The sequence below is a fragment of the Nicotiana tabacum genome, chromosome 6 (genome assembly GCF_000715075.1).
Source record: "Nicotiana tabacum cultivar K326 chromosome 6, ASM71507v2, whole genome shotgun sequence".
Classification (NCBI taxonomy): domain Eukaryota; kingdom Viridiplantae; phylum Streptophyta; class Magnoliopsida; order Solanales; family Solanaceae; genus Nicotiana; species Nicotiana tabacum.
In genome coordinates this window covers 186897031-186911239 of record NC_134085.1, presented here as the reverse complement: position 1 = coordinate 186911239, position 14209 = coordinate 186897031, and the positions used below count along the sequence as shown (strand labels likewise).

The window sequence follows — 14209 nt, the reverse complement described above, 5'->3', positions numbered from 1 at the left end:
TTTTTAAATTTAAAAAAATGGGGCGGGTCGCGGGTTGGAGATTTAATTTTTTGAACTAACAGATATAAAGGCTAAATATTATGTTCTTGAGCAGTCTTAAATAGGAAACATCATTGTTTTGCTAGCGTAAGTTGGAACCAACGACAAACTTTTGGCATAGATTTTATATTTGCAGATGAAAGTCATTCTAGAACATTGTAAGTTATAAAAATAATTGTATACGGTAATGCCATTGAAAATACAAATGCAGTAGTGAACTAATGACAGAACAATTACATATGAGACAACAATCAGGATTTCCTTTGGCTAATTTTTATTGGCAAAAAAAAAAACACACACAAAAAAAGATTTTTTATTAAAAAAAATGTGCGGGGCGGGGCGGGGTGAGTGAATGCAGGTGGAGCGTGGGACGGATGGATGCGGGTTTAAATCCTATGCGGGGCCGGGCAGGGCGGGTTGAAATTATGCAGGTTCAGACAGAACCCGCACCACCTGCGATTCCTACTTCTTATTCATTTCTGTTCCCCCCTCCCCCTCCCCCTCCCCCCTATTATCAAGTACTCCCTCTATTTTAATTCATACAACATATTCTGCTTATGAATATTTAATTTAACTCATCTTTGGAGTAATTCAATTTAATATTTTAAAATTAAAATATAAATGTTCAAAAATTATACGAAAAGTACCGTTAGCTGTACAATTTTTCTTATGTCAATATATAATAAAATACATTCTAAAATGTTGGTCAAACTTCACGCCTTCTAAATCTCGAGAAATAAAATGTGTTATGGAGGGGATATTGTTTTTCACAAAAACATCCAAAGCTACAAGATTGTATTTTCAAGTTTAGGCAGTTCACTTGAGGAGTCTTCATGGGAATCGATTTGATTCGACTCTTTAACTGATAGTCGATTGTCACGAGATAAATGAATATAAAGCTAGCTATGACGTAAACAGGTATACTACTAACATCATGACTTATATTTGACTAAACAAAACTAGCTAGGATTGGAGCACCATTTGAAAACTTAAAAAGTAGATATATTTTTATGGATTCAGCTTACTCAATATTGTGACTTTCAAATGTTCTGGTCAGGGTACAAAGAAAACCGACAAACCGCACCAACCCGATAATTCGAGTCAAACCGAAAAAAAAACCCGACTATGGTTTGATTTGATTTGATTTGGTGTTGGAAAAAAAATCGACCATAATTGGTTTGGTTTGGTTTTAACTAAAGAAAGTCAAACCGAAACCAAACCAACCCGACATTACATATATATAAATTTTAGATATATTTAATATATAAATATACTTATTGTGATGTAATTTATAAATATTTCTTAAAAAATTTCATAATTTTATCTTTTAAGGTATTATTTCAAGATTGGACTTAGAACTTTTGAATGGTCCAATAAGTTTTATAGCCATTAATATTAGTAAATTAAATAATGCTAACAAAAGCCCAAACCAAAATCAAATCAATACTAGTGCTAACAAAAGACATTCAATTCAATATTACGAACGAGAATGTATTTAATATCTATTTTTTGTTTTGCAATAATTTAGATAAAAATGTATAACCTATTTTTATTTTTCTTTAACGTTTAGTCGTGTAATTAATACTCAATTACAGCCACCTCTACCACGGCTACCGGCTAATGTAGAAATTCCGCAACTCCCTCTAGCCTGTAGGTGGGTTATGCGTCGTACTCTTGCACGAGAGTATGATGCTCATCATAATCTCCCCCTCTGCAGGGATGTGTTGGATCTGCTGGAGGACGCACATGTGAATATCTAACTAAACTTACTTGTTATAGATTAACTTAATGTTGTGCATACTAACGGTTTGTGTTCTTATTTGATAGTTCATCTGACGTCGTACAGCGATGAGGTGATAGGTACCTTGCTAGCGTATTGCACGTTCGGCCGACATATTTGGAGGGCTTCTGTCCCGCCCATATGCCTCGATATTGTCGAGCACCATGCCTCCGAGTGGGTATTTCGTCAGTTTGGCCTGCCGCAACCTATACCGACTCCGCCTGCATGGCATGCTTTACATTATGAGAGGGATGATCGGTCCAGGGCGGACGACACATTTATGGCATGGCTTAACGAGCAGTTGGGTACTTGGGACAGGCAAGGGGACTTGACCCCACCTCCGCAGCACTTTCCTATTCAACGTTATATGGTATGGTACCGCACTGTTTCCCGACTTTTTATCGGGAACCCAGTTCATCAGGCACACGGTCAGTACGTCCCATACGCCGGGAGACACGAGGCCCTGGTATGTTTTCTGTTATTATTAGTTATATACCTGTAATTTAGTGCCAAATATGTAGTTTATATTTTTTACTTTGTGCAGGCGATTGGATTGCATACCGTCTATCATATGGGGCAGCAGATGCAGAGTTATGTCCACGATCCTGTGGCCATGCAGGAGTATAGTCGTCGATTCATGGATGTGGCTGCCCAGACACTGCAGCGAGCCCGATCGGATCAGCGTTTGGCACACGAGGCTGATTATATGGACCCAGCGCAGTACCATCGGCGGTTGTGGTATCCCACGAATTGGTGGTGGCCGACGAGCTGGTGGTGCCGGACGACGTGGTCGTGGGCGGAGAGGAGGTGGTCCCCAGCAAGGGGGCGTTGAGGCTCCTGCTGATGATGTTGCTGCTGATATGGCAGGTGGCATGCATGAGACGGACATGCCGTCTTACAACCTTGGAATTTATCACACTCCAGTGCCATCGCAGGTGACCCCATCGGGTCAATTATTGATCACAGGCTCGGATATTCAAGGAGTGGATTGGGGTAGATACTTCACAGGCCCGTCTACCACTGTTGAGGATCGACCGACTCGAGATTTTTATAGTGGGCACCGACTGAGTTATGGCTCCACATCACATGCGCAGGTATGAGTTTATTAGTATTGAATTTGAATTTGTTTTAACTGTAACTTATATTTTCTTTAACTTTATTAATTTACTTTTTAAGGCTTCATGCGATGCAGCGACAGATGACTACATTCAGGATCTAGAGACGATGATGGTAAGACAATATAAATTATTGTGAATTGTTATGTAGTTTTCTATACTAAGTTTCATATTATTATGTAGCCTTATATTGGAGCTGATAGCACCACTGATACATGTCATCTTGTGCTGCATCCGGCTATAAGGAGATGACTTGATGATGATGATCCTGATAGCGTACCCGGGCGAGAGGGGATGCGCCTGAGACACACCGGATGCGGGACACATTGATTCGGCCTTCCTTTTTTTATTTGGTGTAAATAATATTTTTGTATACATTAACAACAATATTTAATCGAATATGCCCATTACTTTTTTTAGTTCTCCATTCGTTTGATAGTTTCATAAAATAAAATTTAGAACAACACAAGCACTTAAACTTAACTTCCACTTCAATTAAAATAAAATTTAGTACAACACAAGCACTTAAACTTAACTTCCACTTCAATTAAAATAAAATGTAGTACAACACAAGCACTTAAACTTAACTTCTACTTCGATTAAAATAAAATTTAGTACAACAAACAAGAAAAACATTACTACAGCACAAACACAAGCACAAACACAAACATTGCAGGCCAACATAATAAAAATACATGAAATAGGAAAAATACACTAAACACATACATGCCAATGTTTAGCCCCGGTTGCTATTTATTCTCCGTTCCAACCACTTAAATCGTTCTTCCAGTTGTTCTTTTTTTTTCTTCTACCTCTTTCAGTTTCGCCTTCACCTCCGCAAGTTCCAGTTTATATTTTTTTTACGTTCCTTTTGTGCTTCACAATTCCATTGTGTTTTCCATTTTTCTTCTCCCACCTCCTTCAGGTTCGCCCTCAAGTTTGCAATAATTCTATTGCTTTCTTTTTCATGTTCTCGTTGTCTTAAACACATATTATGAAGAAACTGCAGTTGTTCTCTGTAACATTCCTGATAACATGGTTCATCAACCCATTCCTGAAAATCACAAATAGGTTCGCCGGGAACCTTGTAAAACTAGTTCATACAGTGCCAGTAGCGGCATCCAACTTCACCACTGTCCCAACAATTTTGCATCAAACATGCTTTTCCACAGTTGCACTTTGGTGGACGAAGAGGTTGAGCCATTTGTGTAATATTTACTTTTAGTAAAATAAAACCTTACTTTTAATAAAATATTTGCTTTTAGTAAATTTTGAGCACATAAAATAACTACAATGAGCCCGTTATTTATAGGCGAGACAACACACACATAACGTACTATCTAATGGCGCTATACTTTGCGTGTTAAATATCATGATGTTGACAAGACAACTTTATGTCAGCTGGTCAGCTTTTTCAGTTCGACAAGACAACACACACATAACGTACTATCTAATGACGCTATATTTTGCGTGTTAAATATCATGATGTTGACAAAATAACTTTATGTCAGCTGGTCAGCTTTTTCAGTTCGACAAGACAACACACACATAACGTACTATCTAATGGCGTTATACTTTGCGTGTTAAATATCATGATGTTGACAAGACAACTTTATGTCAGCTGGTCAGCTTTTTCAGTTCGACAAGACAACACACACATAACGTACTATCTAATGGCGCTATACTTTGCGTGTTAAATATCATGATGTTGACAAGACAACTTTATGTCAGCTGGTCAGCTTTTTCAGTTCGACAAGACAACACACACATAATAAATATATAGATAATTTTATTAAATTATTATTTAAATAGGTAAAATGTGAAAGTACAAATCATAGATAACAAGCATAATTTTATTTCATAAATCTTGCAACATAGACATAACAACTAATTATTACAACATCAACTCATGGGTAGTTAGGTACACTAGAAGAACACTCACCACAAGCTTGATTAGTTTTGCCATCCAAACCAGCTGAAGGACATTTACGACGGTCGTGTCCTGTTTGCGAACATATATCACATTTGTGCACATAAACAGTGTCACTAACATCCATTTGGTTTCGTATACGCGTTCTCTTCTGCACCTGTCTTTTACGCAAATAGGACTTGTTACACAGCATTTTAAATGGTTCCGGAGGCCAATAATGCTCAGCACCCACTGGCTGCAACTGACCACTATATGTGTTTAGGTACTTGGAAACACTATATTGTTGATCAACATAGTTGGTCTCCGCATAACCAACACGTTAAAAACACTTGATGGCATATGAGCTATACATGTGGTAGATGGACCATTTCCCACAGGAGCATAACCTTGCTGATTCATTTAGGGTATGTACATTATTATCCCGATTATTATGGATAGCGGTGCGAACTTCAAAAACACCTCTTTCGTTATCATATTGCAAAAATGAATGCCAATGTGCTCGCCGTTTGTATTTCTCAAATCTCTGCATCGGCACTGGCATAAATTCAATACCCCTCTCCATCAATTCCGTTGCGGCTGCAGACCGTTCAACAAACCTCTCCGCCATCTGCTTGAACGACATCCGCACCATGGCTGTGACGGGCAATCCTCTTGCCGACTTCAATAACTCGTTGAAGGACTCTGACACGTTTGTAGTAAGAATTCCCCATCGTCTGCCACCATCCGCATGCAACGTCCACTTTTCAGGGTCATGTCGTATTAACCAACGATAGGTTGCCTCGTCTTCTTGCCTGATAGAATCCATATGCCTCGGGAATTTATGTTGTTGGTGGTCTGTTGCTGCCATCCACATCAAATCATGTAGATCCTTGTTGGGATGTGCCTTCTGGAAATTGGCCTTAAAGTGCCTCACACAGTAACGGTGGTATGCATAAGGTTCTTGCAATGCAGGCAAGCTCTCCACAGAACTTAGTATACTACCGTGCCGATCAGATATTAGACAAATACCTGAACGCTGTTTGACAACGTGCTCTTTCAGGTGGTTCAAAAACAGCGTCCACGTCTATGTGCTTTCATTGGCACAAACAGCAAAAGCTAGAGGAAATATATGTCCATTAGCATCCACTGCCATGGCTATCAATAGCTTGATATCGTACTTTCCATATACATGAGTTCCGTCTATGGATATTACGGGCCGGCAATGCGAAAAACCATCAATTGCTGGCTTAAACGCCCAGAACACGTAATTGAATATGTATTCGGGTGTTCCCGAACTCTGCTCAAGCTTCCATTCAACAATTGTCCCGGGGTTAAAGTGCTGCAGTGCGGCCATGTACTTTGGCAGAGATGCAAATGACTTATCCCAATTACCGTACACAATTTCAAACATTTGTTTGCGCCCGAGAAATGCCTTTCTTTTCATAATGGTATGGCCATATTCCTGTGGACTGATGTAATGCACTCTTTGATTGTATACCTTATGGACGCTTTAAGGTGCGAAATAAGTACAAGAGAAATCAAGTCAATATCCAAGTTGAAGTGATTCCCGTTGAATGTGTCCATTTCGCATGTGTGGGTGGGAATGTATTTACCCACTTTCCACATACCTGTCTTCTTCTTGGTCGCACGCAACATCCAATTACATGGCCAAAACCACCTGCGGCAAACAACCTTGTATACCATCGGACTTGACTCTCATACCTGCATCTCACGACACTCTTTTACGTTGTTCATTTTACAAGCCCTGCTTAAGCGCGCTTTATTAGAAAAAAGCATCCCCTTTGCAAGCACCGTTGGTCTAGACTCATCCCACATTGTTGTTCGGATTTCATCAAAATCCCTTGTGAGAGCTTCCACATCCGGCACGGTTGGCAAGTTATCAATGTAAGGAATCTCCCTTGAATGAAACGGCACTTCGGACTCGTACACTCTTCGTCTAGGGGGTCTCTCTTCAAATCAGGTCCTTCCTCCTCATCCTGCTCATCACCATCCTCACGAAAAAGGGTGTCTCGTCTCCGGATTCATCGACATTGTTATCGTAATCACTGTTCTGTTCCTCACTCTGTGCATCTGCCAGATCCCGATGTAATACGTCATTTTCGGTCAATTGAGTGAGTACGGGTGGTTCAACTTGCTTGTTTTCACTGCACAACCAACAAAAATATAAGCTACTGAATTAATAAATGCTTTCCATATGACTATATCACTTCACTTACAAGTCGTAATGTGATGAAATTCCATGATGGACGTTTTCAATTAGGTGATGACTACCGGATGTGCCACTTGTAAAATTCATATCTGGTCGGTACCCCCTATTAAATATATGAGCGTTAATACAAATTCAATACGCCAAAAATATACATAATTAACACAAATGAAAATTGAAGTTTACCACTCGTCTTGTGAATTATGGAAAGCAGGGTATAAATTATTTTCTCGTTGCTCATTCGTCGGCGGTGATAAGTTTAAATCAAGGAAAACTCTTTCATCCGGAACCTATCTGGCAAAAACTGCTCCAGAATAACCACCCGATGACTGGGGGTTATCTTTACTACACACAACCTCGTTTTTTGGAACGACTTCAACCTTCACGTACATCTCCAACATTGTGATTAAAAGAAATTCCCGGCATTCGCCTGGAGTCCTCAGAAAATCACTCAAAGTTTCATCATCGTTGATGTTAAACTCCAAGTAAAAAGCAACCCCTTGCGGAGTGACGAAATACGGATATTTTCCGGTTACTTTAAGTATCACTGAACGTTTCCTCACACTCATCATTTTTTTTGCATAACAACGATATCAATTTATCGTACTCTATTGTAAGTGGCAATTTAACATGACACTGAGCAGGTAAACTGTAGCCCACGGAGTTATTCTCCATCACAACCTCACTCCCCCAATATAATGAAACTCTTATTCTACGCTCTTCAGACATAATGAAAAAATGTTAGAGAATTTAACAACAATAAACGTTTCAACAAGAGTTAAAAAAAATTTGAATGAATTTCTATACATCCTAACCTCTTTATATAGGAAATGGCTAGCCGGGAATTTTTTTTTATATACATATATAGCGCCCAAAAAGTTGGCACTATATGCTTTTGAATTATTGAAGTCAGGAATTGTTGGTGGGGCCAGGAAAAAGGAGTATAGCACCAAAATACCAGGCGCTATATATAAAACTTATGTATAGCGCCAGGTATTATGGCGCTATACCTGTGTCGTGTCAGCTTTTACAGTATAGAGCCACAATACCTGGCGCTATACATTAACGGTGTCGTTACTGTTAATGTATAGCGCCAGGTATTGTGGCGCTATATATAAAAATGTAACTTTTTTTCCCCATCTATATTTTGAGTCCAAAAGAACCACAATTGGGTTCTGGACTCGTAGATATGAACATCAATTCTCATTGCGCCTGGAAAAATGAATAGCACTGCATGAAAAGCCTGTCAACAAGAAGTTAATACTGCACTACATGCAGCACTGAAGTAAAACCAGCTTAACAATTTTTGAAATCAAAGATAAATGTTTGTTGGATGTCAAAGGAAGTACTACATATTCAAGATAATTGTGTCAAACGTGCCGTTAGGCTGATTGTGTTTCCAAGAGATATCTTTGTGACTTGAACGGAAACTCTCTTAAGTTAGAAGCGGTTATGGCACAACCACAATTTCCTTCGGACCCCAATGTCTTTGTGTTTTTTTGGGGGACAACCGTGGTGTCCGAGCTAGCTTGCGCACCTCGACTATTTCTACGTGATACCTACTACCTCCCACTAGCAACAAGTACCAATTAACTTTGTTGATCAATGCTTGAACATATGGGAAGAAACTAGCTGCTGTTTTTTGCTACCGCCCCGAAAATTAAACATGAAACCTCATGGTTCTCAACCCACTTAATTGACCACTAGGCCACACCCTTGGGTGGAATATCTTTGTGGTTTTCAGCTAGAAATTAATTCTGGAGAAAGATTGATTTGGAAATATATGGACAACAGCAAGAACTTTATACCAAAACAAATGTTAGGATATTATGAGGCTATCTTTAGATCATGTGGCCTTCTTATAACTCTTATGTATGTGCAAGATGAAAAGTGAATGGAATCCCATAAGGCTAAATATAAGAATTAAGATCAATGCTTAACATCTTTTGTAGAAAGTAATGGGATCAGATTTGGATAGAAGATGAACTAATGCTTGGTCCTATTGTACAAAACAAGCTCCTCGCATCAAGAAATTTTGATATTTTTCCCAGTAGAGAGTTGACATCTGCATTTATGCTGAGCCAAATGGTATGAAAAGAAATAAATTCAAAATGTAACTCCTTAATGTACAACAGCAACTTTCGAGGAGCTATCCCTAGATTAAAAAAAAAAAGAACCTGAAATCTAAAAGCTCTGCTGCTCTTTTTGGTTATCCTTTATCCAAATGATGGCAAAGGAGCAATCATTTGACACTAAAGAGTAATTACACGTCCATTCTCAATGGCGATGCTTTGAAAAGCAAAATAACAGAAATTTTTTCCTCCAACAATTATTGGATTAGATATAGGTAGGAATGAAAGCAAACCGAAAAACTACTTCAATTCCAGCATGAGCTGCAGATAATTAAGCACCCTCTATCCTTCAGCAACTGAAAGTTAAAGGATAAAAAATGCAGGGCTATAGCTCGGTGCTAGAACGCCAGGTACTTCACTCACACAAAAAGTCATGCTGGGATTTGAATGCTTACCCTTCAGCTCATCATCTTCTTTGTCAGCCTGCACTTTCAGTCTATACTCCAATGTGCAGTCCTAAAAAGTCATCAAGTACACATTCTTCATCCAAGCATTGTAATTTGCAATGTCCAATAAAACTTGCATACAAGAGGTGTTCATAGTAGTGGTTAGACTGATCTTACCAAATAGCCCACCATCATCTGAACTGGATTTAGAAGGGAAAGGAAAATAGGCCTCAATCATTCACGAGGATTGCTTCAGAACAAATTATGATAGAACGTAACAATACATAAGAATAGCTGGCCTACTGCATAGTACCCCAAGAATGTCAAATTGGGTCAGTTATATCATTGACTATTACCAAACCATGAAATTAATTGCATCAAAACAAAATCCTGAAGATAGACAATACAGGTCAATGTTGTTTACAAATTTAACTTATGGAAAGCATCACCAGTAGAAATACGGATTTCAGAGTAGATCTTTCAAGATTGGATTTTGTCATATCCAATTTAACTTGGGGTCCAGTGTAATACTACTTAAGCAAGAAACAGATTAACCTTTTAAGGGGTCGTTTGGTAGGATGCATTAGATAAAATAATACATGCATTAGCTTTGTGTATTAATAATACATTGTTTGGTAGACATTTTGAACCTATGCATTAGTTATGCAAGCATTAGTTATACATCCTATTTAGTATTATCCTATGCATAACTAATGCATAGAAAACCATAGTATTAGCAATGCAATGAGTTTTAATGCATGCATTAGCTTAGTTAAAGACAAAATTGTTCTTCAAAATTTATGCTTGATGAAAATATGCTATTTATTATATTAATGCAAGTTTAAAATAATCCAAATAGTGAGAAATAAAATTATATATCTAGTAAATAAATAAATACTTAGCATATATGTTTTTTTATAAATAAATATTTAATTCTATATTACAATATAGGTAGACAAATCAAATAATTTTTTTAAAAACTTTTTCATATAAAAACATTTCTCAACATATGTTTCTTTTAAAAAGTTAGAGTGATGGACTGGTTTTGAGGGCATTTTTGTAAACAAGCAATTCTTTTAGAAATTTTGCAATGCTTTAATACATCAAACCAAACAATGGATAAGAAATATGTCAGCATAACTAATACTAGCATAACTAATGCAAGCATAACTAATACCAGTATAACTAATACACCATATTCAGCATTATTCTTATGCACCTTACCAAACGACCCTAAGTGTGTCAATCAATTAACTGTACCTAAATTTGCTATATGAATCTACTATATCAATTCTGCTAATTTAAGGTCCATTTAATTCAAATAATAAATAAATTGTCTTTTAAGACAAATTAGGAGCTCCCTCAGAGTAGAGGAGCTGTAAATCTCACGTATTCCTACACGGTAAATCAAGTCTCTAACTAGAAAGAGAAAACGCTTGGCAAACATCAGACTAAATATAGGTTTTTTCTAATAACCGTGGTCTCGGGGCCAGCTTACGTACTCATCAACTAATCCCACTAGATACCTGCTACCTCCCACCAGCAACAGGTGCCAGGTAACTCGGTCCATCAAGGCTTGGACAAAAGAGAAGAAATCAACTAAGCCTATTTTAGATTCTTTATTTCCCATTTGACATGATCTAAGCTAAATCCACATTGATTTCGAGAAAGGGTTACATACTTTGAGACAACATTAAATAAGTTACCTCAAGACAGATGAAGAAAAGATAAATGCAATCTGATCCAGAAAGATCCTATTATTAGCTGACAATACAGTCTCACACTCACGACATTCAATACGTTACAACCCAACGTGGCTGGCACATGTTACATAAAGTGTGCACAAGCAACTTGAGTTTTGTGAATGGTAATACCGGTGTCGGTTCAAGATTTCAGATTTTATGGTGTTACTAACTATTCCCAAACATGTGCTTTCCGGGCATGGCAAGAATATACACGTCAAAGAGACAGGAAATATCAATCAGATAAGATATCAGTTTCTAGCTGCAGTATCCAAAGTGAATCCTCTTTAAGGTGGCAATATCTTATTCAGCATGGCAAATGATTTTTAAGAGAAACATGATTTCCTTGTGAGAGAAAGGTCTGCCTTTTATTATAAGCACTTAGTGATGGAAATACAAGAACTTCAAAAGACAAGTTATACCATCGGAGGGTTTTACAATCTCCTGCTTTCCTGTTCTCTATACTGAACAATAGGTCTAAAAACAAATTGAAGGTACTGAAAAACAGTGCTTCCTCAGTTTATATTACAGAAACAGTTTTTGGTTATCTAAGATAGTGATTATAACATTATGGGAAAAACTGAGCTTTATTGTGATGCTCCAAAGCAATGCCAATGCTAAAATAACATTCAAATAGCAGACTATTACACAAAAAAGAGTTCCATAAAGTAACTTAAATTCATAGTCCCCCCAAAGGAAATTTAGAGCATTTCTCTCCCCAACTCTGCCAACAAACAAATCACCATCCGGTCATTTCTACATGGCAACTTAATGACGACAAAGAACCAAATGCTGACAATAGAAGTACATAATACAAACTTACCCTGTTATAACTGAGAAAGCAAATCAGTGCTTGGCATTTTTGCTCAACAAATATTTCTTGAGAACATCCATGACTGATCCAAAATCTGCTTTCACTTCCACAGGTGGGTTAGCAAACCGACATTCCATGTCCTTTATTTCCTTTGAGTGGTAATCAATCTTTGATTGAGTAAACTTCAATCCATGTGCTGTACTCACAACCACAGTCTTATCATTTGGCCCGATAACTCCACTGTTTCTCAACTTGAACAGGGCAGTCAATGCCACACCAGTGTGCGGGCAAATGAACATCCCAGTCGAGTCTGCCTTAGCCATAGCATCCATCAACTCCTCCTCTGTTGCCTCCTCCACTATCCCGTCACAGTTCTTCAGGGCAAAAACAGCTCTATCTATAGACACTGGGTCACCAATCTGTATAGCAGATGCAAATGTGGTGTTCGCCTTCACGGGTTGAAAGTCTTTCCAACCGGATTTATAATGCAAATAAAGCGGATTCGCGTTAGCTGCTTGAGCACACACAAGCCTAGGGATACGATCAACGAGCCCCAACTCTTTGCACATCATAAAACCTTTATAGAACGCATATATATTACCCAAGTTACCTCCAGGAACTATCACCCAATCGGGAACTTGCCAATCAAACTGCTGCAAAATCTCAATTGCTGCAGTCTTTTGCCCTTCTAACCTCAAACTATTCAAAGAATTCGCCAAGTAAATTGGCAACTCAGCAGTGACTTCACGAATCAACTGCATACAACCATCAAAATCGGTGTCAATGCTCAACACAAAAGCTCCGTTAGCTATCGGTTGTACCAGCTGCGCCATAGATATCTTATTTGCAGGTAAAAATACAATCGATGGAATCCCCGCAGATGCACAGTAAGCTGACAATGCAGCTGACGTGTCACCAGTGGAAGCACAGCCCACACCAACAACCGGTTTATGCATTTTCCTTAACCGGTTCACTTGACTCACCAAAACAGTCATACCTAGATCCTTAAAACTACCTGTATGGCTAATTCCACAGTGTTTTACCCATAAGTCACTCATGCCTAGAAACTGTTTACCAAAACGCTCAGCCCAAAACAGATTAGAGTTTCCTTCAAAAGCACTAACAATATCATCACTATCGATTTCAGGTAGGACCCATTCCTTTTTAGACCAAACGCCTGAACCGTACGGCCACGTGGTCTTACCGACACGTGAATCAAACAGTGACCGCCAATACTGGCCATCAAATTTCTTCAGAGCGTCCATATCATGCTGAACATCAAGTAAGCCACCGGAGCGGCTCCGGTATATAATTTCATCGAGAGAATACCATTCGTCGGAGCTGGGGTCGGCATTGAAAGGAACGTACCTGGCGGAGAAATTGTGGGAGGAGGTGGGCCGGCGCGCCGCCTCTTCGCGGATGTTTTCGTCGGCGGGGCGACGATGTTTCTGGGGAGGGATAATTGCGTCATTTGTAGAGGCGGTGGCTTTGATTGGATTGATGAAGTGAATAGTGTGATTAGATTTGGAAGGGGATTGGTGATGGAGTTGGGGAGAAGGAGGAGAGAGGAAAGAAGATCTGAGCATGAAAGAAGCCGCCATTATTGAGAAGAAAAAAGCTTAAGCTGCGGGAAGGAACAGAGGCGGCGGCGGGATTTTGTCATATTTAGGGACTCCGTATGGTCAATGTCAGCCCTTAACAGACCTGTTCAAGATCATGCCACGTGTCTCGTGTTTCGAACCAGCGGCTAGATATTTTTTACATTTATTAACAAAACGGGGGTACAAATCCAGCGTACAGGTTTAATTTGCACAACTTTAAGAACTTTTTTAAAATCGTTGGAAATGAATATTGTAGTGGTCAAAATTTGACCGTTGCCATCAAGCTGACCAATGTCCCGTCTAGGCGGCAAGGCGGTGAAAGACGACATGGCCTATTCCACATCAAGCATTTTCGATACTCGTCGAGCCAGAAAAAACGATGTTTAGAGGACGACCAAGACAGACATAATGCAAAAGCGTCGGATCAAGTAGATAACAAAAGTCCCATGACTATATATAGTAAG

At 38.8% G+C, this 14209-nt stretch overlaps 1 protein-coding gene across 6 annotated transcripts; it reads right to left on the bottom strand.

Annotated features, from left to right (window-relative positions):
- Positions 1-9140: 9140 nt before the first annotated feature.
- On the bottom strand, positions 9141-13869 carry LOC107803812 (threonine synthase, chloroplastic). 6 transcript variants are annotated; one of them, XR_012711064.1, is made up of 3 exons: positions 12154-13869; positions 9766-9890; positions 9141-9658 (listed from the first exon to the last, which is right to left on the bottom strand). XR_012711064.1 is itself a non-coding variant. In XM_016627600.2 (3 exons), exon 1 carries the CDS (start codon positions 13743-13745, stop codon positions 12177-12179), a length of 1569 nt encoding a protein of 522 aa, XP_016483086.2. In that variant the 5' UTR covers positions 13746-13869; the 3' UTR covers positions 9141-9658; positions 9766-9788; positions 12154-12176. The 6 variants fall into 6 exon arrangements, 5 of the variants coding, with proteins under 5 accessions (XP_016483086.2, XP_075112261.1, XP_016483084.2 ...); XM_016627600.2 differs by having other exon boundaries at positions 9766-9788; XM_075256160.1 differs by having other exon boundaries at positions 9766-9783.
- Between the last annotated feature and the right edge of the window lie 340 nt (positions 13870-14209).

Excerpts from the sequence above, each read along its gene's own strand:
- LOC107803812 (XM_016627598.2), bottom strand. The coding sequence starts at position 13,745 with ATGGCGGCTTCTTTCATGCTCAGATCTTCTTTCCTCTCTCCTCCTTCT.